Source organism: Notothenia rossii, assembly GCF_949606895.1.
Source record: "Notothenia rossii genome assembly, chromosome: 11".
Taxonomy (NCBI): domain Eukaryota; kingdom Metazoa; phylum Chordata; class Actinopteri; order Perciformes; family Nototheniidae; genus Notothenia; species Notothenia rossii.
The window spans coordinates 17,512,539-17,535,715 of record NC_136910.1 but is presented as its reverse complement, the minus strand read 5'-3'; the positions used below and the strand labels follow the sequence as shown (position 1 = coordinate 17,535,715).

The window sequence follows — 23,177 nt, the reverse complement described above, 5'->3', positions numbered from 1 at the left end:
GGATTCCTTCTTTGGGAATTGCCACGGGGCTTGAGACTAAAAGATAAATCATAAATTTAATTGAAAATGACCATATTAAAAATGAGAGTAATCTATGTAGACTGAGAAACTGGTGGCTGTCATGATGGGAACATCTCAGTCTCAGCTATTTGTCACAGTGTAACTGTGTTTACTGCGAGGAGGCATTGTTACGTTATGTTATCCTGAAATTAGCCTGCACCATTAACAATCGCACAACAGCATAACACGGCTCAAACTCAAGCTTTATTTCCATCTCTACTTAACTTTTCACTACATTTCCCACATCTTTGTCATTTGAAATGAACTATTCTCTAGTTTGGTAGACAGGATTTTGATGAGTCTCATGAAATAATATACAGTTTGTTCCACCTCAAACATTTTTTGTTCAGAGTTGCCAAAGCAGGACTGTTTTCTCTTCCAAGAGCTCCACTGAATTCGCCAAAACTCTTTGCTTCTAGTCTTTTGCAATTATGCCGTCCAGGACGCCAAGCTCTAGTAAGTCCTGCGGTTTTGGAAGTGTCAAAGTCTCCAAGTGTTTCGGCTGCATGCCCCAGCTAAAGCATGTCACACTGACTGTGTGCTGCACACAGCCGCTGCACAGGCGACCATCCACAGGAGACAGAGCTGCACAGGGGTCTGCTGTTATCTCACTTAAGTACACAAATATCCAGATGCACATCAACCCGTAAACCCTCTGACTCACTCATCCTGGCTCACGCCACACTCTGTGTCATGTCGCGTGTGTTTTTTCAAGATCTATAAGATGAATAAACCTCTTTGTCCATGTCTGTAATGGCCATCTTTAAGGTCCTTTAAGCAAAACGAATTGTATGATGTCTAAATTAGATAAGTTAGAAGTGGAACTGACTTATTAAGATGAAGCATGAGCACTGGTTGAAGTAATTAAGCCAATTTACCGCTCATTTATACTTTATGCTACTTTTGCACAACTATATTTCGGAGGGGAATAATGTATTTTTACTGCACTACATCTATCTCAAAGCTTTAGTTACTTTTCGGATTATATCTTAAATGAAAAAACAGGATAATCTTCTACCAAAATGACCATTACTAATGATTTAACTAGAAGAATAGGTGTTACACATTTTCTGGAAAATATCCATAAAAAGTTAAAAAGAAAGAGATACAGTAAACATGAATACATTGTATATCACAATATATATAAATATTTCACAAATGGAGACAATTCTCCAAGCAGAAGGTCCCTTGTGATACTTTTATAACATTTCTCTGATCAAATGTGTGTACTTACCCATGTGAGTTTTTACTTAATTTTACTTTGACTTCTAATGGAGTATTTTTACATAATGTATTGATACTGTCACTGACATTTTAAACATCACTACTCTAAAATGTTTTCCTTACTTGCAACCATATCATATTTCTGAGGTCTTGCGTATGAGGAATAAGCTGTGGCCTGTCATCGCGTCATAAACCGATCACTATTCACCTAAAAGCAAAACACAGGGTCAGAAGTCGCCTCTGTGTCTTGCCTCCCAGTCCAGGGCCTCATGTTTGAGTTTCTGATGCACAATGACAGCTTGACAGGTGACTGACGCAGGTAAAAAGGCTCCTGCTCTGTGTGCCTTCAACCCAGGAAGGTCTTGAAACGGGGGGATTGATGCTGTAGCTTAGCGTTAGCAACAGCAGCACCTCTACCTTCACTGGGAAAGAGGAGAGAAAGTAGCTGTCAAGGGGATTGTAAGCATAAACATATACAGAGCATTTTTCCCAGAACTCTACCTCAATGCAGGATTCATGGTTGTGAAGTCTCCCAGGAGTTTTCCACTAAACACCCACCACAGGCACAGTTACTCCAGCAGCAGCTACATTGAGCCATTCATGCTGAAGGAAGCACACAAATGTCTTTGTTCGCTCAGCGTGATTGCAGTGTTTGACTCAGTTTTACCAGGATTTCGGAAACCTCCGCCTTAAATGTGTTAAGTCAGAGGTCCCCTTATTGCAAAATAAAACTGGAGGGTGGCTCAGTTGAATAAACCTGTGGTCTACTACCAGTCCAGCAGCAAGCGAGTTTGTTAAAGCAAGTGGTTTATCAAACTGGATGTTTGCATGCTCTGCTTATTGATGCCTCTTTACGTAACCGTGCATAACCCTGGCAAAACCAGAGCTCTGCAACTCAGCTGTCAACACGACTGCATGTTTATGGTTGACATAACAATCTCACCCCAAGGTCCATTTGGTGGAGCTTTTAATCATATCACATGGCCTTTATTGTCAGAAGCAGTTTGTCCGTTAAACTGCGGATGTCATATTGGCTCCATTTTGGCTTTAAAGTTGAGTTTCAAAGTTAATTTCTGAGCATGGAAACAAAATGGTCTCACTTCAAGAGAAACTTCTTAGTTTTTGCAGTTTATCAAAAATCAAATGTAGTCTTGCATGTACACATCCTACATGGATAAACAGTTTCATCCTGGTTTTAAGAAGCCGTACCATGCAATATGGATTACTTAGAAACTGGCATGTAAACACATCAAACAGGTTATGGGTCATTCTCCACTATGTGTGCAGATGCAGCCTCAATTCAATTTGTAACTAGACAGCCAGTAAAGCAATACAATATCATATCAACATCTTCCTGCTGGAATAAAAGTGAAAGTCTGACACTGTCTACTGGTGGTAAAGCCAGGAGAGCTTTGCATTCTTGTGAATTTGTATCCTGGTTCCCAACCTCAGGATCATATATTTCTGAAATGAACTTCCCCTAGCTACCAATAACTCCTTCCGTGGGACTGAAAATGACAGTGAGGTGGATAGATCACTCTCTACTGATTGTTACAGGCCAATTAAAACAACAAATCTCCCCCACCAAGCAGAAATTGGCTAAAATAACATGGATACAATGTCTGGCTAAATGAATGACCTGAAACAAAATGGAAATTCTGATTAACAGGCTCATGAATTTCCCCCCAGGCATCAACAAACTGGGTTGGTTCATCTCCAGATGTTATTTATTCTGTACAAAAATAGATGTTGAAATGTCGAGGAATTTTTAAGACGGACCCACAATGCTTAATGTAAATATCCTGAATAAACTGAAAACCAACTGTGTGTGTAATCCTAACGCCATGCTTTCTCTCTGCAGACCCGCAAGCTGACCAAGGCAGAGCGGCAGCGTTTCAGTGAGGAGGTGGACATGCTGAAGGGCCTGCAGCACCCCAACATCGTCCGTTTCCATGACTCCTGGAAGTCCATGGTGAAGGGCCACAAATGCATCATCCTGGTGACTGAACTCATGACCTCAGGAACGCTCAAAACGTGAGTCTCTCCACCCTTTGAACTGAAGTCCTTCATCAAAAGATACAAACTTAAAAGCAGTAAAACAAATGTTGTAAGGTCACATTTCTCAAATTGCGGATATCCTTTTCCAAATAAAACTCTTCTTATCTTCCATAGAAAGAGGGTATTTGTGTAATGTTTGACAGCTTGTCATTTACTTAAATGATTGAATAGCTCCACTTTGGCTACACAGTTCTTGGGAGAGAATTCAGGAAACTAGCTCGCTTTCAAACTTCCTCCTGGCTGTCAAACATAGCCGAATTATTTCTAGTCTTATCCTCTTTTTTTTCTTTTAGGTACTTGAAGAGGTTCAAGGAGATGAAGCTGAAGCTGCTGCAGCGCTGGAGTCGTCAGATTCTTAAAGGGCTTCACTTCCTGCACACGCGCACTCCTCCCATCATCCACCGGGACCTCAAGTGCGACAACATCTTCATCACCGGCCCCATCGGCTCCGTCAAGATAGGAGATCTGGGGCTGGCCACCCTCAAAAGTGCCTCTTTTGCTAAAAGTGTCATTGGTGAGTTTACATTTGGTTAATCTACGATTTGAGACTGGATTGCATCTATGACACAGTTCTGTTTAAATCTAACAGTTAATGAAGATTTAAAAACACTTGGGTTAAATGGGCTAAAACACACACAATTTGCCCAATCTTTAGTTTACTTAAATGCTACTTCTTTGCTTGAGAGTCTTTACATTTCTCTTGATAATTTCCTCTTTCCTCTTTTCACAAGCATCCCCTTCCTGCACTTTAAAATCATTACTCAATTGGCTTTTTATTTCAATCTGGTTCACCATGCAACATCAAGTGCGTGCAGGGAATGTCATATATCTGACGCTGTATTTAGACTTGTTGATACTTGATTCTTGTGGTACTGACACTTAAAGAGTTTACTTTACTAATTCCAAATCCAACACTGTATCTCTAATAAGAGCATAAAGAGGAGTTGTTTGATGCTCAATTATTTAGAAAATGGGCTTTATTTGTGTCTCTTTTACTTGAAACAATGAATCAATTCACCAAAGAAATTGATTTGATTGGTTTTGGAACACAATTTATTTTCTTTCTTCTGATTTGCTTGCACACATTTTATTTACATTTTTGCACTTACATATTTGATCATGAATATAGCAGCATTTGATCTGCTTTGATGTAAGATATTTCCCACCAGGAGTCAGACCGGAGGTTTCCAGTAGGAGACATGTTTGCAATGTAAGGGTAATAAGATGATAACGCATTATGTCAGTGTCGTTTACACAGGTTGTTAACTGTCCAAAATAATCAAACAAATATTATGTATTTAGGAAACCCTTTCAAATAGGTTATTCCAATAGCATTTGTATCATTTCAACAGTTTAATTGAGCCTCGACAAATTCCACTTTTTCTGTAGATGTTTAACAGATTAGCTAGAGTATATCTGACATTTCAAAGTTACATTTTCTCAGAATATTTAAATTGAACTTGAATTTATAACTAACTAATAACTTGTCCAGCCTAAATTGAGCGAGTAGTCCAAGTATGTTCAGGAATTGTCGCATACTGAATTGTTGAATCTCAACAGATTAAGCTGTTGAAATGCTAAAAATTATTTCTAACCTATTTGTAGGCGTACGATCCAAATAAATTGTTTCCCAAATATTTCCATGACAGTTTAACATGGTGCTAGTGTCCTTTAGGTGGAGCAGTGGGCGGTTACAACTTGAGTTTCTATTTATAGTGATAGTAATGGAAGAACTGTTGACCTTAACCTCTCCCCTCTGACCTCCGACAGGAACACCAGAGTTCATGGCCCCGGAGATGTACGAGGAGAAGTACGACGAGGCGGTGGACGTCTACGCCTTTGGAATGTGCATCCTTGAGATGGCCACCTCTGAGTACCCGTACTCCGAGTGCCAAAACGCCGCCCAGATCTACCGCAAAGTCACCAGTGTGAGTAAAAAGATGAGGGAGGACCACCTTTTTTTTAACCTGTATTTAACGTAATTGTCCCCATGTGTTACTTCCATGTGCACGCTGGAATTAAACCAGAGAGGACATCTTGTGTATACGTGTGGATATCCTGAATTCTTGGAAAGAAGTGGGGCCCACATGGAATGAAAGCCTCATTTTGTCTATTAAAGGCTTACTTTTGTACAGGGTGCAGAACTGTATCCGACCACTTTCTGCCTTTTAGCCGCAATCATGACACGGGATCGCCCATGGTGGAATCAGTGATTGCCACTTTGTTTACCAGTTTTCAAAGACTACTGGAATATTCTCCTTTCCATAAAATAATGCGTGAATAGAAATCTGAAGGGATCTTCCAGCACTGACGTTTGCATATTTTCTGCCTTAAATGCTTGTTAAGTTTGACAGAAACATTTTACAGTAAGATATCTGTCTAAGATTAATAATCCAAGCCCAGTGCCCTTAAGACTTAAATTGACGTTGGATTCAGATCTTATCATAAAGTTTTACGCAGATAAAAATAGGGCCTTTCTTAGAAAAAAGACCGGATGTAGCATTGAGGGTTTAAAGTCCGTGGCATTACAACAGTGGCCTTAGGCTGCCCAATCTCTAGCTGCTCCCGGGCGCCAAGCAAAGCGATGACACCACGGTGGGCACGAGCACTCGGCTGTAACACAAGTTTGGGAATTTTGGTCTCACTCTCTACTCTCATAAAGAAGACTGTTTCTTTCATGTGCATATGCAAAGCAAACAGTGTCTGACAGGCGCTGGAAAGTTAGAAAGTGACAACGCCAACAAGTTGGAGTGAACTTGGCTACTCCACAAACAAAACAACATAATAATGTTCCATGTGCAGTCAGGGATAAACGACTTTTAATATAAATTGCATTAGCAGTGCATTTTGTGATTTGTTTATGTTTTACTTTTGTTTTTGTTTTACATTTGTGCGCTGTACAGACTTAATCTTTTAATTAAATTGTATGGAGACCAACTCATAAACGTTTTACTTATATGACTGATTTTGAGTTGAAGTCTCATAGAGAAAGATATATAGCTTGACATGTGAGAGGCAGAACATAAATAAAGTTCATGGAAAACGTTTTGCTGTGTGGGTGGTCACAACTGTCTGCAGACCTTCCATTGCCTTGTTCATAATTATTTCATTTCACATCAAATGAAAGAAATGCCTCTTTACTGTGGGAAAATGCCTTTCCCTATACACTACCTGGCCTATACCATTGGCTTTAGTTTGCTTCTATAACAACCTGCATTTTTCTGAAGGGCTCGCCACAAGGTATTGAAACCTGCCTGGAGACTTGCTGCTAATTAGCTTGGGCTGCAACTACAATTTATATTGCTCTTTATTTGTTCTGTTTATCATTTGTTTTGTCGGATTAAAAAAATATTAAACATTTTAAATAAAAAAATATGAAAATTAAAAATTAAAATAAAAAAAATGTAAATGACCAAGATCCTAGATTTGCATATTGAAATGTTTTTGTTTTGTTTATTATCGTTGAAGCCTAAGAAAACAGCCAATACCAACATTTCATATTGGTTATTTAGTATATAGTCAGCGTCAAAGAAAACCACATTTTGCTTGTAAGACACAAACATGCTGTATTCTTATTTAAATCATATTGTTTTGGATAATTGGGAAAGAGTGACAAATACAATTTAAATTGAAGGGAAAACATATTTAATCCAAAGGTTCCTTTGAGGCCAATACAAACTAATCAAACAAAGAAACATCTGTGCTCCACTTTAGATCTCCTAAATCACATTTAATATGCAAGATAACATTTCAGTGATTCAACTTTTTTGTGTTTTTGGGTGAAATGATTATGTAAGCCATTAGAATGCATGTTCTAAAGCTCAGTGTCAACATACCAGTTACGGTTGAGGAAAACGTTGAGAAAATGAAGCAGAAATATCTCTAAAGAACAGTATTTGGGGTCATAACAAGAAAGACAGCCATTACTGTGTGAAATGTAATTCTGTAAATGTGATAACCAAGTGCGTAGCTCAGCCTTTTTTCTGGTGTTGACCTATCATCAGCTGGTTGCTTGGGTATGTCTAGGCAAAACATCTTTTGACCTCGACTCTTTGCTTTCTTATCAGAGTTTTTATTTTACAGCGATGGTAGCTCTGCTTCAATCTGAGTACATTCTCATGATAGCATTCAGGAAAACTCCCTTCTTTAATATAAGTGTGTAGTCCTGTCTGAATAGTTTATGTCTTTAGATAAACTTAGCCTACAAGCTCCAGCTGTCAAGAAATACCTTGAAGGAGGAAGGAGAGCATGTTGGGTTTTTTCCATGTTCATTAGCTCTTGCTATTGTTCCATTCTGGTGTTGACATGATCGCAGAGCCGAATGTCATGCAGGCTGGTGGCCGATGTCACAAAGCCGAGGATTAGGCTAACATGCAGTGCAGATGGGAGTGGCTGGCAGGAGAACTGTGGACAAGGAGGAGGTCATTGCTGCTGATCACTTATTCTATCTTCCTCTGGCACTTGTTAATTCAGTATGAAGCCATGCTGATAATAATAATTAACTTTTTTATAGCACATTACATACAAGAAAAACTGTTTTACAATACGAAAAATATACATAAAATTGCATAAAAACAGGGACAGAATGCATGAAGAATAAAAATAAAAATAGGATTAAAAATAAGACGAAATAGAATACATAAGATGTTTAACAAAATAAGGAAAATAAACCCTTTGAATAAAAATAAAAACAATAAAGACAGAGTTGAAATATTGAAATATTACGTTCATTAACAGCATCACAAAGTCTCAGTTATTCTTCTTCTCCACATCATGGGTGAGATTTAGGCAGAAAATAAGAAAGTACTTCCCACATACAGATTAAGTGTGTTTTTTGTTTTTTTGACAGGGAATGAAGCCTGACAGTTTCTACAAAGTCAAAGTCCCCGAGCTCAAGGAAATCATTGAGGGCTGCATTCGTAATAACAACGATGAAAGGTATGTCGAAACATATACTATGATCAAGAACAATTTATAGAGTGCACTACTCCCTGTTCTGGGAGTTATTCCAGCCCATAACTCCTGTAAACTCTCTAACAGTATATTAAGACCAAAATCCATAGAAAGTACAAAAAGGCCTTAAATGTTAAATGTTTGGGGAAAGAATAAGAAACTAGTTAAAATAAAAAAAAAGGGCAATTAAAGATTAATTGCATTCAAATGTTTTTTTCTGTCATTTTGACTTGAGAATGACACAACGTCACCTACAACTTCAGTTTTGAGAAACCTGGGATTCTGCTTCCACATCTTGCTTAGTGTAGACATGACACAAAGAGGCATCAGTATGGTCTCAGAAACAAAACTACATTTGCAAAACCAGGAAGATTACATTGTTATTAGACATCTTTACGCTACATGTTGACCGAAAAACACTGTCATAGACCATGCTTTTGAAGATTGATGTGATTTTGCACAACATCCCGTTTTAGGTGTACATGTAAATAGGAGAAAAACAAATCTAATAACCTGATTGAAAACAAGTTTGGCAACACTTTGTAAGACATTTCTAATAATTCTTTGTGGGCCTAAATAATTACCCTGTTGAACTTTTTATTAAGCCCAATCGGATCCTGCTGCAGGATGCAATTCTCCAAACTGATGTGTTTTTTCTTAAGTTAAGTTATGGATGATTAGAAGTTATTAGAAACAACTTTAGTACAAGGTGCAACAACTCTAAACCAATCCTCTCTAACTGGTTGTCTTCCTATACTGCAGGTACACTATTCAGGACCTCCTGGAACACCCCTTCTTCCAAGAGAACAATGGCGTACATGTGGAGCTGGCAGAGGAGGACGACATGGTGAAGTCGGGCCTGAAACTGTGGCTACGCATGGATGACACCAAGAAGCTCCAAGGGAAGTACAAAGAAAACAACGCCATCGAGTTCCTCTTCGAGCTTTACAAAGACGTGCCCGAGGAAGTGTCTCAGGAGATGGTAGGCCAACACATGAAGACTGTATATTGTAAGGCCCCTTAATGGTTTACTGTCCCAGTTTGTAACCATTAGTGAGGAAATTGAGTAATTGATCCCAGATCAACAGATCTTCAGCCACACATACACTGCCTCTAGATGTATGATAACAGCCTTTTATAGGTTTTCTGGGGGAGTGCGGTCTGGATATGTAGTTAGTATTGACCTATTTTTCTTAACACAATTAAGCTTCAAATTCCTCCCAACAAAATAAGGATACAATGCGGTTGGATGACAACCTAAATGTAACTCAGTTGTAATGTTTGTTGTAGCTTATTATAGTAGATGTGAAGAGTTTGCAGCACATTTCAGTGTTGCATCCCTGTTCTTTTTGTGCTGAGTTCAGCACTTGATACAAACAAATTTGTTAACAACAACGGGTGGGCTTCTCTAGAAGTTTTCTGTTGTGAATCTTACTTAACAGGTAGATATTTTTGGTTCCCCTTTGATTAACATATAACATCAGCCGTGGCGTACCACAAGGCTCGAACCTAGGCCCAGCCTATTTTATTCTGTATGTGCTGCTCATTGGTATTGCCATAAGGAATAATAAACATATGAACAATTTATGTTATGTTAAGTTATATTGATTATACTCCACTCTCCTTCACTTTGCCTCCTGATGACACAAGGCCCTATTGATGCCTACCACAAGTGCATTTTAGACATCAATGCTTGGATGGCTCAGAACTCAATTCTGTTGACCAGGACAGAACTGAGGCACAGACAGAGGAACTTATCTCTGAACGAAAGTCACTGGCCCAGGTTTCATGCTAATAACATATCTTCATTGACTCTCATTGAATCATAAAAACTGCTTTTGTTTATTCCCTTACTTGTCTGACATGGTACTCTGTAGCCATTTATTTTTCTCCAAATTTCCTTTGGATAAAGTTAATTTTATTTGTATCGTTATGGTAATAATAATAGTGTTATGAAAATCAGATAATGTGACAGCTCTATTTCCAATGCTAAGCTAACATTGCATCATGGAGTCTGACATCAAAAGTGATATAGACATTTATTTTTTAGTTCTGTATTTTGACCCTTGACCCCAAACTGTCATAGCAGCCTCACTAATGCAGTCCAGAATCATAAGGCTTCTTTTAATGCTTCTGTCATGTCTGCACAAACTTAGAAATGTGCTCCAGATCATAAAGAGAGCCCATGCAGGGTGCGTCAAGGGCGGTTTGAAATGTGAGAGTGTGTCAGGAAGCAGCCGAGGTCACATCTTAATAATATAATGACTCTCTTGCTTGTTACGCAACAGGCCTTTATGTCCTTCAGAACCCCCTTCTTAGAGGTCACATTTAATGAAAATGCAGGCCACAATTCCTTACTTGTTTACCTCTTTGTGGTAGTTTTCATCAAGATCAAATTTGGTATCAGCAGGGGACATCTAGTCCGTCCAATGTTCTGTAATCTGACTATGTGTTGAGTGGCAAGTTTGGACTGAGTGTCTGGTGCACTGGCCGTTAGAGGAGCCTGTTTAAGACAGGTGAATGCAGTCTGTGTGTGTGTTGATTTAACTGTTGTTAGCACAAAACCTTTAGTCAAATCAAAGGAGTGACTGTTGGTGCCGCAGCTTGCGTGATCAGTGAAACACTTCTACGTACATTATCCACACAATTGACTTTGATTTAAGCAAATGTGTTTATGTTTTGCCCTGACTGAGCTCTGTCTTGTTATGCAGGTTGTACTTGGTTTTGTGTGTGAGGCAGACTTCAAGCTGGTGGCCAAGGCCATACGGGACAGGGTCGCGGCCATCAAGCGGCAGAGGGAGAAGCTGAGACGCCTTGCGGAGGAGCGGAAGAAGAAGCAGGAGCGAGAAGCCTTAGAGGAAGAAGCAGAGATTAACTCTGCGCTACATAAAGTCAGCGATGTGGTTGCAAGAGAGTCCCCATGCATCCCGGCCCTGAAATCTCCGGCCCCCTTACTGTCCCCTGTCACCAGCTCTGTGGACTCTGGAGTCAGCTCCAACTACCCCGCAGAGCCTGAGGAGGCAGACCAGCACTTCCACATCCGCCACAACAGTCTGTCCTCTGCTAACTGTGAGCCGCCTCTTATAGCATGAAAGTTTGTTCACACTCCTGATCTGTGGTCATTTTTTATTTCTTTATTTAAACCCTCTAGGATTAGGAAACACGTATAAAACCAATTGGATAATTGAAAGTTATCCAATTTGTTTTGCAGCACCACAAGTCCTTAAAGTGACAGTTCACCCAAAAAGCTAAAATACATAATTGTTCCTCTTACCCATATTGCATTTTATCAATCTGCATTGTTTTGCTTTTGCATCATTTTAATGAAGTCATATACTTATGCTATATTTTAAATAAAACCAACTATATCAGACTGTAACAATAAATAACAAAGCAAAAATAAAAAAAATAGTCATTACATTTAAAATTAAAATAAATCTGCAATAACTGTAAGATTTATGTATTGTAAAAAGTACAATATTTCCCTCCGAAAAGTTCTAAAAAGTGTCTTAAAATGTAAATACTCAAGAAAAGTCTTTGAGCAAATGTACACACAAGGTTACATTTCACCACTGGATACAGAAACTGTACTGTACACTACTAATAGTGTGACTATGATCATGTTCTACTCACACGTGCATCAGGTGGGTCTGTTCTTTGACCCCTCAATTTGATTTGATGTCGTTTTTCCGTCAAGAAGTCATCATAAAAAGTTAGATTGTACTTAACAGGAAGCAGTTCTGTTCTAAGAGCACATGGGAAGCATACAGCGAAATGTGAAACTGGATAACTCAATTATTCAGTCCCTGGCAGTGTTATCCCATTGTGTGTGTCCACATGAGTGCTTTCATTAAATGCATGCATTTGTCCTAATAAATGCTCCTGTATGGCTCCAGAGCAGTGTTAATCCACATTGTTATAAATTGTTATTGTTTGTGTGTGGTATGACTGAGTTTGGGGTCATTACATGTGTTATTTCAGGTCATGTGTGTGTGTGCCTGAGAGTGTGTATGGTACACAGTTGGTCACATGCTAACGGCTTGTGTCTGTATATTTGAAACAGCTGACTGTGAGACGGATGGCTATCTGAGCTCCTCTGGGCTTCAGGATCCTCTGGAGGCTGGCAGCTTCAACGCGACCCCTCCCACCACGCAGACCGACAACCATTCTGCAAATGGCCTTCCCATCCCAGCGCTCCGCTTCCCGTCGGTGAGTGGTCTCAGTGAAGAATCTGTCATCAATGTGGGAAGCGTGGCGGGGGCTATAGCGGGAAGCATGACTTTAAAGGCTTTATGGGACCTCCATCAGCATTACTTGGTCTAATACAGTGCTGACAGAGAGCTATGTAAACAGTGTATGGTTGCAAAGTAACCCCTGATAATAAGGTACACAAAACCTCCACCAATCATAACTCTCTACTATTTAATTACAAGGTTAATAAAGATTTTACCAAAACTAATGAATCAATAACCCTCCAAGATAACTTTTAGTCACTGAAAATTGAAAAATATAAGAGGTCGTTTTAAGCTATCTGGAATTTTCACCCTATTGAGAAGCTTTAAAAGTGTACCAGTAATTATTTTCCTCCCAACCGGGATTCATTTTTTTCAGGACATTTAGTTTTAAATTTGCATAGCTAAAGATGTCCTTTGTTGTTGAAGTTGAGTTTTACGGGCTCAGAAGGTCTGTGCTTGCTTTAAGCTTAATGCTTTTTTGAGGTATTTTTTGACCAATATTAAAGTATGGGAAAAAAGGTCATCGTGACCAGATTATATTAACTAGATGAAAATCAGGGGAAAATAATATCCAAGCCAAATTACAAGGCAATCCATCCAAAAGCTTAATTTATGATTAATAATTTACTTAATTTATGATTAATAATTGCCAGAAGATTGCCATCCCTGGATAAAATGATGACGTTAGTGCCAATTTTATGAAAGCATCTGCCAAATTGAAGATAAATAATTGATGCATAAGTAATGCTACATTTGGGAAAAGATTAGCATTTAGTGTAAAAACAAAAGACTTGAAGAAAATCTATCAATCACTTAAGCACTGAAAATCCAGACCATGAAACATTTTCCCTGGCACTATCTTTTTCTAAACCTTGAATGGAAGAAGACATCATTAAAAGTCTTTCACCTTTGTTTCTCTAACCACTTCCTTCATTTATTCATAGAGTATTGCAGTATCCAACAGCACAGAACACGGCTCCCCGAGCGGCTTCAACTCTCCCGTGGAAAGGTAACGTTCTGCAGCCTCCTTCTCTACTCTATTTCAAACCAAGAAACAGTGGAGTTCAATAGTCTTTATTTGGGTTAGAGGCCAGAAAATCAATAAGAATGTAGTAGAACTGTCTGGCCTTCCTCCTATAACTACTCCTCCTCCTCCTCCTCCTCCTCCTGCACATCTGTGGGGCTGAGACAACAAGCTTGATGCAATGGACAGGCTCTCCTGTGTTTTTATTCCAGAGGCAGCGTGGACCCTCGCAGGGTTTGGTGTGATGTTGTGGAGGCCCTGTGTTTCATGTTGAGGCGGAGAGGGGCTTTATTATGGCATTAGAGCAAAACAATGGACGAGCTGTGTGTGTGTGTGTGTGTGTGTGTGTGTGTGTGTGTGTGTGTGTGTGTGTGTGTGTGTGTGTGTGTGTGTGTGTGTGTGTGTGTGTGTGTGTGTGTGTGTGTGTGTGTGTGTGTGTGTGTGTGTGTGTGTGTGTGTGTGTGTGTGTGTGTGTGTGTGTGTGTGTGTGTGTGTGTGTGTGTGTGTGTGTGTGTGTGTGTGTGTGAACTATTCAGGCTATCTTAAGCTTTTATTCATATTTTTTCCCATGCATAAACTGAGATAATTTCTAAGACGGCAAATACGTTGTTCTTTATTCCTAAATAAAATATTCAGCGTACATATTTTAAAAAGAAAATGTAAACAAAATGGCCCAAAGAAACATCCTGGTGTTGCTGTTTTTTTATCTGTTGAAAACCAAATTATAATCAGTTTACAGTGATATGAGAAAAAGAAAAGCAGCTAATCCATTCTCAAAATCATTGTCAAAACATCTTAAAATGAATATGTGCGTCCAGTTGTTCCCTATTATTGAGCCAATACTAAGAGTATAATCTCAAAATGCCTGTATAACTCAGCTCAGTTTATCCCCCATAACTGAGTTTATCCGGCCTGTCAGCAGCCAAATGAAACAAATGTCAAGTCCATTTGATTATCATGTTTCATAACAACCTAGCAAGCACTATTTATATTCCATTAATGAACTCCTCCTCTGCGAAAAGCCTCAGATTACTCATGAGCAGAACTGCATTACATTGTGGCTTGCAATATTTACGCAAATCTTATTTTGTCCATGTACTTAGTGTTTAAAGGTGAACACAGACTTGACTCTGAACTAAAGTTACCCAAGGTTTTTAAATAGAGACTGGGGGACGTTGCCAACCAGCAGGCCTGTAAATATCTGCCGCCTGCACTGGAGAGGTGGATGGAGTGGGAGTCCAAAAAGACCCAGGAGACACAATTAGCTGAGCCAAAAAGCTTTTTATAAAAAAACCCTGAATGTTCTCCAGGTTCCCTGAAACCTCAAACTTGTTCATTATATAAATACAACGGAGCACATGGAAGACGAACACCATGCAGCTTCTTAAAGACTCTGAGCAGGCCTCGTTAAATGCTATTGTTTAACTCTGCTGTTTACACCCATGAGACATGCCACTGTAACACATCAAGGCTTTATTTGACACTTCAGAGAGCTGTTTATTATTATGTGTGATGCCAAGACTATCAGAGATCATGGATGTTCAATACAGTTGTGTTGTAAATGAGGAAATACTTCAGAATTTCTGCCTGAGAAATGTTTCAATTGCTTTTTGAGGTATCTTCTGGAAAATGATTCTGGCAAGGCATAAGGAAAAAATTAAGAGGGAGATTTTTTCTTTATTTTTGCATTTAAAGATTAAAGTTAGAATGATGTGAATACATTTGGAATTCCCAACTCATTGCTAGTCATTTATTTAAAAGAAAAAGTTCTGAGGAGGAAGCTAGGAAGATTTGTATTTAATTTGCAGAATAAGTCAAAAGTTGAAATGCCTTTTCAATAATAACTTCCCAATATTGAGAATTAAGTTTGAAATCCAAAAGTTAAAGATATGTTGAAAAACCAAGTTTAAAATATGAAGAGATTAGTCAAAATGTTGAGAATAAAGTTTCAAATTCACAAACTTTTTGAGAAGAAAACTAGATTAAGCTCATATACTGTGTCATTTCAACTTTGTTCACGAAAATTACAAATATATTCCTCCTTTCTTTTGAATTCCCGCTATACCTCGCCCTCTCCGGAGTATTTCTAACTAGTAGCTTTTTTGATGTATTTCTCTGCAGCTACGCCTCCGATGTGACCTCAGGTTTGAGTGACGGCTACGAGGGCCTATCAGAGAAGAACGAGAAAACAGCCGCGAAGCGAACAGCTGGGAAGCTTTTCAAAAGGAGGGCTCGCTCAAGGCTGCGCATCACAGGGGTACGATAAATCACAAGTTTTGTTTAATTACAACACAGCACAAGAACATCATAAACAAATAAATCAGCTAGATTGAATGATTAGATTATCTGATTTATGTTATTTATGAGGGAGCAGAAAAGCTCCACCCGGAAAATGGGACTTCATCAGTCTGTTCTTCCCCTCGGCAACCGCTGTACATTTCTCTCCGGATCAGCACACTGTGGTCTTTTAACGTTTGCACTGGAGACAAACAGATCATGCATAACCACATGTGCATTCAGCGGTGCAAAGAGGGCATCCTTCAGCACACATAACCGCGGCACATTTTACAGTAAATGACCCCGTGTTTGCTCACACAGAAACATGCATACAGAAGCACATTGTTTTCCTGTTTAATGTGGCTCAGTGTTTGACCAGGGTAAGCAGAAAGCTGTCATTACCATTGATCCTGTCCGTCTCTGCAGCTCTCTGATAAAGTGGACCGGGTGGTGGAGTGTCAGCTGCAGACGCACAATGACAAGATGGTAACCTTCAAGTTCGACCTGGATGGAGATAACCCCGAAGACATCGCTGCTGTCATGGTGAGCCTTTACTGGTCCTTAATGATCAACAGGAACCATATTCAGATAGTTCTTAATAAAACACTTTAATCAATTAAAAAAACACTTTTAACGGGCCCTATTGTGCTAATGTTCAGGTTCATATTTGTATTTAGTGCCTCTACTCTACTGTGAAATGTTTCCATGCTTTAATGTTCGAAAAGGTCTTTCTTTTTCTCATACTGCCTGTGCTGCAGCACCTCTTTTCACCCTCTGTCTGAAACCAGAGCCAAGTCTGCTCTGATTGGTCAACTGGCCGGCTCTGTTGTGATCCCTCTGGAGGGAACTTTGGGATTTTAGCCTTTGCAGACCATTTACATGAACACAAACCTATGAAACACACTACAGGAAAAGGGTTAGGGTCAAACCCCAAAAGCATAAAAGGGCCCCTTTAGTGTTCCACAGGTACCATATTCAGAAGCTCAATGATAAAACACTTTTATTAACTTTAAAAAAAAAACAAGGGTGTCTTTTGTTTTCGATTAAGTTATTTACTTTATCGGCGAATGGTATTGAATGTTTGTGAAATTTGGTTCTGGATTAGTTGATTATATTTTGGAGATGATTCGAAGCTGCGAAAACCCACCTTTTCTTTCTCTATTTTTGTCACTTTAACTCATAAATAAGTGCTGATAGAGTCTCAAATCAACACCTTAGGAAATGTGTCTGGTAGAATGTATTTTTTAGTGGTAAATTCTCAAAAAAAGAATTGTTTATAAAGCAGAAGTTGGAGCTTTTTAATAGATAAAAATGATTCCACACATAGATTTTTCTCAGTATAACACTTGATTGATCATACTGACATTTTGATCCCTGTAGTCCAAACCTTATTCAGAGAGTATTTATAGCTTGAATGTGGAGCTTGAACACAATACACATGGAGAAATAAAGGGGACTTTACACAATGGAACTAATATGTGGAACTAGTGTCTGTAAGATAATACACCTCCTGGCACTTTAGAGGATTCAGAAATACACAAAAGATTCACTCTGTCAGCTGATAAGTCTTCCAGATTCCTGTATCTCAGCTGAACGTACACATGCTTCATTGTGCATCCAGTTAACAGCCTTTTGTTTGTCGCTCCTATATCTGTCTGATATTATATCTTATGTCTGTGAAGTGAGTGACGCAGGTGAGCATCCCCCTGTTGCTGTCGTTACTAACATCATTACAGGCTGAGGCTTGGAGAGGTAGTGGACATGATGAGGCAGAGCTGAATGTACTGTGAGCCTGACTCTAGGAACACAGTGGGCTTTTGTTTACTCAGTCCTGGGCGCAGCAGGGTTGCTTGGCATCCCAACAGGCTGTGGTTATCAGTCCAGGGTTTTAAATGAGCTGAATTATGCCATGCTAACAGTTAGGTCACCACACCCCAACCCACAATTCACAGCAAAACCTCTCCCAACAAAGTGCTGTAGTGTGGATTTACATGAGATGATTCATGTACTTTTTCCCAAGAATAATCATTTGCTGAGAGGAGGAAAGATTTCATAGATGGACACAACAATATACAACAAGAACATCTTGTATTCACGGAAGCACATTTTCTTCTACTGTATTTATTTATTTACAGTGGGGGAAAGTACATCTAGTCACGTACTGTCTTTAAGAACCATTGTACGGCAATTTTATTTTTACTTTGTTTATTTCTGGTTGTAATTTGTGGTAGTGTTAAATATATATAGAATACTCTATCCTTATTTAGTTTGAAATTTGGTGCGCAATATATTATCAACACCTCTCAATATAATGAAATCCATTTCAATACCACAAAGCAACCTCAATAATAAACATATCATTAAATGAATACCTAATTTATTGCTGAGCTTTTGGATCACATTAAATGTGACCCAGTACCTAATAAAGGTATATCATATCAAAACATAACTCTCAGGATCTGTTTTCTTACACGTTTGGATACTTTATATCCTTTTTGCTGATGACACCGGTATACTTTAACATACATTTAAAGGCCAAAAATATAATAGAGTATATCCCATTGTGGTATTGCTGCTTTTTTTTCTCTACCAAACTAGAGAATCTAAATGCTTCTTTCATCGTTGTCCTTGCGTCTTTACCAAACTAGAGAATCTAAATGCTTCTTTCATCGTTGTCCTTGCGTCTTCTAGGTGCACAATGAGTTCATCCTGCCATCAGAGAAGGAGGGCTTCATCCACCGCATGGGCGACATCATCAAGCGTGCCGAGGCTCTGATGGCCAAAGAGCAGCCGGTCCTCCTCCCTGCTTTCCACAACGGGGTGAACTCATTGTCTTCCTCACAGGTCAGCAGCAGAGCCAACAGTCACCCTCATCACAGATCAGAACAAAGGAAATAACTGAGCGTTTGTTTGACTATGCTTTCATAAATTACATAGTGAGCCTCACTGAAAGGCAGACCCATAAATCAAATGGAGAGAAGTGCTTCCTACCTAGGTAGAGTGCTTTCTACTCCGTCCATAATCCCTCCTGAGGCCTGCCCTTAGATATCCAAGGTTAATGGTTCTTAATGAGGTACTTCTTTCATGTAGAACAACATGTTACTAAAAGCACTACTGTCATAAACCCGTGTGATTTGTGGAAACAATCCCCCCGCCTGCTTTTTAAAAACATTTATGTGTTGCCACAACCGCAACCCCATTCCAGGGCTTACACCATAATGAACTTTCCAGCGTAACTGCCCACATTGAATGCGTAGAATAATTTATGTTTGGATTCATTAAGATGTTCTGGATTAACATTCTGTGAAACTGTAAAATGACGACTTCCAGGAAGAACAAAAAGAGTTGTTCAGAGCCGTCCTGTACAAGATATGACGTAATGCCTACTCAGATACAGTATGTCTGCTTAAAGGAGGTGTCTGTTCTGCCAGGATGTGTTCCATTTTGTAGAACAACATTTCCTCGTGCCCGTCAGTAAAATGATCTAACATGTTTTTAGACACAATGTGCGGTTGAGTAAGAACAGTAAACCTCCACAGCCAGCTAGCTACCTTTTGTTTGCCATGTTTCCGACCCGTTGGCTACATAATTAGCCTGAACTTCAGTGGTCAAATCTCTCCTGGATCCACTCCAGCAGCTGATTAAAAACACTGCATGGTCCACATCCCGTAAGGCTCATTATGGCTGCTCCTCCCAGCACTGTCCAGCAACAAAATAAAAGAACAAACTGGTGGAAGTGGGGAGAAACCCACAAGCCCTCCGACTCATCTGTCTGTCTCTGATCCGGCCTTAGTTAGCACTAAGGTAGGGCGCTATTCTGAGAGTTTTTGGAAGAGACACTGTGTACAAACGGAGCTTGCATACCTGGAAAGCTATGGTTGTTATTTGGCTCTTGCTTCTTTCATCCACCCACCGCTTGAGAACAGGAGTATTAATCTGCAGCTCTGTGAGGACAGAGCTTTGAGCTAAATGCTAACAAACTAATGTGAAGCAGGTTTTCTGTTTGCAATTTGCATCATCGTAATTGAGCTGGTTAGCATGTTTACGTTTGCTAATTAAGACTAAACCCAAAGTAAAGCTGCGCAAATCCATCTAGAAGATGTTGTAAGGTGTCACAGGATACTATTCATCATCTAGTTACCATGGTATGGAAGCCCATTGCTGCCAGAAAAAGAAAAGAAAAAGAAAACTTAGCCTTGTTATGACATTTCTGGTCTGCGGTTATCACAAAAAATAGGCCTCATTTAGAGATACTAAATCAGATCACAGTGGCAATCTAGACTTTTCATAAACTGGCACAAAGATGTAGCAATAGTTTCTGCTAACCGGTTAATAACACGGGATATATTATGGGAACAAATCCTCACAAACTAACAGCAGTTTCTTTACGGCCGTCTTAGAGGTCAGGCCTCAGAGTCAGCTACATTATCTGACGTCTGAGGATGTTACAGTTCCCTCTGTTTAAAGGGGCATTAAAAGGACTCATGAGGAGGGACGAACCAACTCGTGAAAACTGTTGTTAAATTCCTTCTGTGGATAGAGGGATACCCAACAATTGTCACTTAGCTGAAAGTCTGTATTACTAATGTGGATGTGAAGTAAACAAAAAAAGGAGAACACCATAGTAGGTTGCATCTTACTAAGTTGCATTATGGGAAGTGTAAAACCTATTGTTGTTGGATCTTGACTCATATTGAGGACATTTATTAAATCTCATCTGCTGCAACAGTTTTATTTATTCCGTATCTGCATTTAAGAAGTCTCCCCATTTGATTGAATTTTAAAGACACAAGCTATAAAGAACAATTACTAAAGTATTACTGCAACTTTGATCCACCTATTATTGTTGGCTATCAACCCTGCAAAGTCGTTTTTAACTGCAGCTGAATCATACCATGGTTGAATATTAAGATCAAATTGTATCAAATGTGCTCTTTTACAGCCAAATTTGCACAGTCACACCCTTCCTCGAACACACTCCTCTTCTCTACCTGGTAAGTCTCACGTCGGGTAAAATTCTGCCAACAAGAGTTTGATTTGTTAATCGAGTCGTTTTAGCAGTAGTGAGCAGTAGAGTGAATGAATACTTACGACTTTTCTGTCTGCCATTTTTCTTTTAACCATGTCATAAAATTCACCAAGTAACATTAAGTGTGTGTGAACTGCTTTCTCACAGCATGTCAGATTAACGTTCATTTGTTTCATTCATCATTTCTAACCCTGCATGATCATTGTGTGTGTGTGTGTGTGTGTGTGTGTGTGTGTGTGTGTGTGTGTGTGTGTGTGTGTGTGTGTGTGTGTGTGTGTGTGTGTGTGTGTGTGTGTGTGTGTGTGTGTGTGTGTGTGTGTGTGTGTGTGTGTGTGTGTGTGTGTGTGTGTGTGTGTGTGTGTGTGTGTGTGTGTGTGTGTGTGTGTGTGTGTGTGAATGCTCATCATCATCCATTCATGCATGTGTGTCTTGTCATAGACTTCAGTGTGGCTAACCCCAGCGTAGGGCTACGTGGCTCTCCCCTGTGCCCCAATGGAGACTTCTTCAGTGCAGACATTACTTCACCTGGGCGACCTCTGTTACGCTCACAGTCTTTCCACAACGCCCCAGGTAAATGGCCCTCGGGCCCTCCCTCTGGTGCCTACGTGAAGAGGCTGCGCATTGTTTACTGTTTCAACACACTGAAAAATTGTTACAGTCCTTTGGCAAAGCATAAGTTAACTCAGCTACCTCATAACCCCCCCCCCCCCCCCCCCCCCCCCCCGCCCCTTCTCAGGGCCCGCTCTTGGTATTGTTCAGACATTCGCATGGCGCCATCCACCATCCCCACACCTCAAAGCTTTCGTCTGTGTCTACTTTGCAGCAGGGCCCCTTGGGTAATTACCTCACCTGAAGGGCGCTTTCTAGCTTTTAGGGGAGCTGTGAATGCTTTCGCTGTAAAAGCATGAGCTCTCCGTCAGTGTTGCGATAGCCGGCCACATCTGTTTGCCAGCACAAACTCCTGACAGAATTTCCAAGAAAGCCTCCTCCCTCCTTCAAAGTCTCCCTCCCCACAGGAGGGGCATTTGAAGTCAATTAAAGAACACACATCCTCCATGTGCCCCCCCGTATTCCAACACTCTGATCCCCCTCTCGTCCTGTGTCCCCTCACTGCTGGACATACACCGCGTGGTCTCTTGCGAAATGCTTCTTGGCCCCCCGCCACCCTTATAGAGTGTTGCCTAACCTATGTTTCCGTCAGCATGGAAAAACTAGATGCTTGTTTGCATCATCAGGAACAGGAGGCGGGGTTTATAACTGTGGAGCCATTGTTGAGGGAAATGGCAAATCAATGGATGGGGTTTGGTTATTGGCATCTTCCACTACTCCCCAAGGAGGGATGTCGAAATCCTGACATTAATCGCACAATCAGTCCAATAAAAAAAAAAAGTTGTGACCACACATGTGTTCCATTTTAACTCCTCGAAAAACGTCCTCGAACGCTCCATTGATGCTGAATGCCTCACAGCCATGAAGGTCCGGTGTGCAACTGCTCCGGCTTACAAATGCAATTATAGTCGGATACTTTTTTTTTTTTTAAAGTCTTTGTTCACCATGGAAACCCATTACTTGAAAGCACGGGAAGGATTTCTGCTCCACATGGCGTACATCTTAGCAGGGGGGTGCAGGAAGAATTAAACTGAACAAACCCTGAGGAGAGAGGAAGGAGTCATGTAACTTCTTCCTCTGGATCAATTATTCCAATATTCCACTGTTACAGGGGGGTTCTCATTTAAAACTAGCGCAGACCTCCATCAAGCCCACTGTTCCTGGGATGGTCCCATTTTCCGAGTTAGGAAGTCGTTCTTCCGAATTTGGAGTTTCATGAGCTTTAAGACGTAATGTGGAAACAACATGAACAATACGAAGAGGATGTGTTGTATTGTATTGCTCAGGGTTTTAAACAACACGTTGATGGCTGTTTCCGAGCTGTTGTTCCAACTTTTTGGGGCGTCACAAGAATTTCACGAGTAAGGGAATAAATAAGCCCCAACACCACATGAATGCAGCACAAATGTTATCTCGCAATGTTAATGAAAGTGTTCAAGAATTTGCTGTATGATTCGGATACCAACCAACTTTTTATGTGCTCTTCCTTGGCCCATGCAATTCCCTTACACCCAGGAAAATAGAGCCAGTAGTTTTTCCAGAACCCTGCTGATAGACAGACAAACCGAGCCAAAAATATAACCTTGTAGGCAGAGGAACTAACACTTATTAGGCTTGAAGTTAGATGTAGACATTAGTTAACCCTTTTAATATGACTTTGCATTGTTATTACCCAATAAACTGACATTAAACATCAAATTAAAACCTT

At 40.0% G+C, this 23,177-nt stretch overlaps 1 protein-coding gene across 4 annotated transcripts in view; it reads left to right on the top strand.

Moving 5' to 3' along the window:
• The window catches only part of wnk4a (WNK lysine deficient protein kinase 4a), a 45,125-nt gene that overhangs the window by 15,170 nt on the left and 6,778 nt on the right, over window positions 1-23,177 (top strand). Inside the window, exons 3-15 of one of the 4 annotated variants that reach the window (XM_079658092.1) lie at window positions 3,146-3,318; window positions 3,636-3,856; window positions 5,113-5,270; window positions 8,192-8,280; window positions 9,058-9,277; window positions 11,007-11,364; window positions 12,359-12,504; window positions 13,475-13,539; window positions 15,676-15,811; window positions 16,258-16,374; window positions 18,523-18,675; window positions 20,774-20,825; window positions 21,299-21,430. In XM_079658092.1, the coding sequence (XP_079514218.1) occupies window positions 3,146-3,318; window positions 3,636-3,856; window positions 5,113-5,270; window positions 8,192-8,280; window positions 9,058-9,277; window positions 11,007-11,364; window positions 12,359-12,504; window positions 13,475-13,539; window positions 15,676-15,811; window positions 16,258-16,374; window positions 18,523-18,675; window positions 20,774-20,825; window positions 21,299-21,430 (2,020 nt within the window). The remainder of the gene's footprint in view (window positions 1-3,145; window positions 3,319-3,635; window positions 3,857-5,112; window positions 5,271-8,191; window positions 8,281-9,057; window positions 9,278-11,006; window positions 11,365-12,358; window positions 12,505-13,474; window positions 13,540-15,675; window positions 15,812-16,257; window positions 16,375-18,522; window positions 18,676-20,773; window positions 20,826-21,298; window positions 21,431-23,177) is intronic. The other 3 variants (XM_079658094.1, XM_079658093.1, XM_079658095.1) reach the window with 3 other exon arrangements.